This window comes from Tupaia chinensis, unplaced genomic scaffold (assembly GCF_000334495.1).
Source record: "Tupaia chinensis unplaced genomic scaffold, TupChi_1.0 Scaffold147500_2, whole genome shotgun sequence".
NCBI classification, from domain to species: domain Eukaryota; kingdom Metazoa; phylum Chordata; class Mammalia; order Scandentia; family Tupaiidae; genus Tupaia; species Tupaia belangeri.
The window spans coordinates 91,970-95,954 of NW_006207352.1; the positions used below are offsets into that span (position 1 = coordinate 91,970).

A 3,985-nucleotide genomic window follows, 5' to 3' on the forward strand; every position below is an offset into this window, starting at 1 on the left:
CCCCACCCCGCCCGCCCCCCCCCGGGACCCCCCCCCCCCACTGGCCCGGCTCCTCTCGTGTTGGGTGGACCGGGTGCACCCCTGGGGCAGGGGCTGTGCAGACCGAGGCTGACAGAGGCCTGGAGGGGACCCAGGGCCTCGAGCAGCGAGGTGGGCCGTGTGCTGGGAGGACCAGGGAGGGGCAGTGGTGGCCGGAGGCCCTGAGATGGAGCAGCGGGCCTGGCCTGGGGCCTGCAGAGCACACGCTGCAGCTCACCCCATCACAGGCCGGGAGCTGTCAGCACGGAGCCGTCACCCTCGCCCAGTGGGACATGCGCTTGCTGGGAAGGCAGACGGCAGCACCCCGCCAGTTCCCTGGCAGCTGCACCCCTCGCCATAGCCCACAGCACATGAGCAGAGGGTAGCCTGGCTCGTCCTCGGCCGCACCGCCATGTCTGGAGCCGTGGTCCCTGGTGGAGGCTCATGGGCTGAGGGGAGCAGAGGGCGCAGCCGGGGCTGGCCCAAAGGCAGCACGCGGGCCAGGTGGGCACCAGGGAGAAGCAGCGGCCACAACACTGCAGCATGTGTGGAGGCCTCACTGCCGCTCACCTCCCTCCCGTAGCTGCCTCTCGTGTGTCAACGGCTCCTTCCCGTGCCACTGGTGCAAGTACCGGCACGTGTGCACACACAACGCCGCCGACTGCGCCTTCCTGGAGGGCCGCGTCAACGCGTCCGAGGTGAGGCCAGGTGGGACTGCACAGGCGCCTCCGGTGTGGCCATCCCCTGGGGCCTGCCGGCCGGCCGAGTGGGATGGAGTTGCCATAGGTGTGACTGCTCAGATGGTGGCTGGGGTTGTGTGGGGCAGAGCCCTGGTGGGCTGCAGGCAGCTCCAGGTGCTTCTGGGGGCCAGACAGCCCAGGCTCCCTCTCCCCTCCCCAGAGACAAGGACAGCCCAGGAGCGGGTGGCCCGCTGTGGGCCGTCACCTGGGGAAGGGGAGCGGGCAGTTCAGACTCCTCTTGGGGGCGGGCTCACTCACAGTCGTGCTCCGGCTGTGGCCGCAGGCTCTTGGTACGCGTTTCTGAGGATCGTGAGGCGGTCACAGAGCACCCCCGGGACGGTGGGGGGCCCGGTGATCACCACACCCCTGTCCCTCTGGCCCTGGTGGGTCCTGGGGCCCTCCTCACACAGGGCCATGTTTCCACGGGTCCCTGGTTGCCCAGGCTCAGGCCCAGCTCACAGGGGCCAGGGGCCCCACTCTGGATACAGCTGCTCCCCGAGTTCTGGGGCCTCAGGGAGGGGCTGGACTGGGAAGCGGGGTGGGTCAGAGTGGACCCGGTGTGCCCAGGCAGGGCGCCTCCAGCCCGCCGTGGTCCTCTAGGCTGGGCTGGGCCTCCTCTGCCACCCGCGGGGCACTGCTGATAAGCCTCTGTGCTCCCTCCACGGGGGTCGAGGGGTCCCTGCGCCGTGGTCAGCGCCTGGTTTCTGAGGCTGCACTCTGGCTGCTCTGGCTCGGGGTGGTAGGGGTTCACTGGTCCCCAGATGGGCCTGGGCCTGGACCGGAACGCAGAGCCCAGGTGGACCCCCTTTTCAGGGCTGAGTCCCCAGGGACTGAGGCCCAGGGTGGACCCAGGCTAAGGGGAATTCCAGCCTGAGTCTCGGGCATGGCCACTGGGCACCCCTCCGGTGGCCAGGGAAGGACCTGTGCAAGTGTGGCAGCATCCTCCTGCCAGGCCGTGCACAGACTCGTATAGGAGGCAGGTACAGCCCTGGAGCTGGCTGGGTCACCGGGGCCTCTAGGCATCCCTGCCTGAGAGTGGCTAGTGGTCCTGCGAGCCCCGCCCCCAGGCCTAGAGCACCTCTGCCTGGCTGGTCCTGGGCTCAGCGCCCTGGGAGCCAGGGCAGGGCCTGGGGACTGGGCCTGTTTTCAGCGCCCCTATTTAAAGCTCACGCAGGCTCGCTCCCGTGGGCCATCTCCGCTGTGGCCCGTCAGCCGTGCTGCAAGGAGGCTGGGCCTTTGCATCAGTTATTGTTGCTGAAACACTGGCCCCTGAGGCCTGGGTGTTTTTCTGCCAGGCTCTGCCTATTTTTACACGCTCCCTGGGCCCCGGTGGAGAGCTTGCAGCCCCTCTGGGCCATCTTGGCCTCTAGGGTCTTTGCAGCTGTGGGCCAGATGGGGCCCTTCGGTCTCCAGGATGGTGGGTTCTGGAACACCAGGTGGCATTCCGGGTGCCCACCCAGCCCCACGGGGGCAGAACCCAGTCCGCGCCCCGCCCCCAGGCCTAGACCACCTCTGCCTGGCTGGTCCTGGGCTCAGCGCCCTGGGAGCCAGGGCAGGGCCTGGGGACTGGGCCTGTTTTCAGCGCCCCTATTTAAAGCTCACGCAGGCTCGCTCCCGTGGGCCATCTCCGCTGTGGCCCGTCAGCCGTGCTGCAAGGAGGCTGGGCCTTTGCATCAGTTATTGTTGCTGAAACACTGGCCCCTGAGGCCTGGGTGTTTTTCTGCCAGGCTCTGCCTATTTTTACACGCTCCCTGGGCCCCGGTGGAGAGCTTGCAGCCCCTCTGGGCCATCTTGGCCTCTAGGGTCTTTGCAGCTGTGGGCCAGATGGGGCCCTTCGGTCTCCAGGATGGTGGGTTCTGGAACACCAGGTGGCATTCCGGGTGCCCACCCAGCCCCACGGGGGCAGAACCCAGGCCTCCGGCCCAACTGGGCGGCCCCCACCTTGGCTGGCCAGCGTGTAGGGCAGGCACCGTGCAGCGTGTCTGGGAACAGCACGGGCTCTGCACAGGCTGGGTGTGCACAGGCCCTGGCCTGGGTGGAACAGCACGGGCTCTGCACAGGCTGGGTGTGCACAGGCCCTGGCCTGGGTGCAGAGGCGGTGCCCCCACTCGCCACCGCAATGCCTCCTTCTCCCCAGGACTGCCCGCAGATCCTGCCCTCCACCCAGATCTACGTGCCGGTGGGCGTGGTGAAGCCCATCACCCTGGCTGCCCGGAACCTGCCGCAGCCGCAGTCGGGCCAGCGAGGCTACGAGTGCCTCTTCCACATCCCCGGCAGCCCGGCGCGGGTCACAGCTCTGCGCTTCAACAGTTCCAGCCTGCAGTGCCAGAACTCCTCGGTGAGCCCCGGTGACCTGGCTCATGTGGGCTGGGGGGCTGCAGCTGCCCAGAACCTGGATGCTTAGTGGGAGCAGATCTCAGACACGGGAGCCAGAGAGCGCAGCACGCAGCTAGACCAGGGACCTGCAGGCTGTGGGGCGGGGCCGAGTGGAGTGGACCAGGTGTGCCCAGGCAGGGCGCCGCCAGACCACCATAGTCTTCCCATCGGCCCAGGGCCAGGTGCCTGCCAGCCTCTGCAGCCCCACCCCGAGGGGCCCTGGGCCAGGGTACACCTCTGGCCATGCATAGCATGTGGCGTGGCCATGGGGGACACCCACATGGCAGCTGCAGAGCTGGTCTGGGGGTGTGTCTGGAGCACTCTGAGCAAGCTCGGGGTCTGGGGAAGGGCGACCCCTGCATAGTTGAGCCCTCCTGGGCAGAGGTTTGAGCTCAGTGACTGCCAGCAGCCCCCGTCTCCCCTCTGCGGTCAGGTTAGCACACCATTCCTAGAGGTGGCCTGGCGTCTGCCATCCGTGTGGGTGGCTCTGGGACAGGTCAGACCTGGGCTGTCAGCGGAAGGCCTTTGGTAGCCCCACCGCGGGCTCCAGGTGCGAGGGGCTTAGAGGAGGGCCAGCCCGGCCTGTCCCAGCGGGATGGCATGGGGTCTTGGGCCACAGTAGGTCCCAGGTCTGGGGCAGGTGCAGGTGGCCACGAGGACTTCTTCCTGCCTCCTGCTGTCCTTGGAGCCCTGTCACGGCCAGCCTTTGTCAGCCCCGCCCGCCCTGCGCCTGCCGCTGCCTGCCCCTGCCGCTGCCTGCCCCGGCTTCCCTAGTCACGTGACGTGTGGGCTCTCACCGGGCCTTCATTTATCTGCTTTTCAGCCACGTTTCAAGGAAAGAAAGAGGGGTA

The 3,985-nt window shown here is 68.1% G+C and overlaps 1 protein-coding gene across 1 annotated transcript in view; it reads left to right on the forward strand.

Annotated features, from left to right (window-relative positions):
- The window catches only part of PLXNA1 (plexin A1), a 38,442-nt gene that overhangs the window by 15,850 nt on the left and 18,607 nt on the right, over positions 1-3,985 (forward strand). Inside the window, 2 exon segments of the mRNA XM_027768809.1 lie at positions 602-716; positions 2,896-3,096. Of these exon segments, the coding sequence (XP_027624610.1) occupies positions 602-716; positions 2,896-3,096 (316 nt within the window).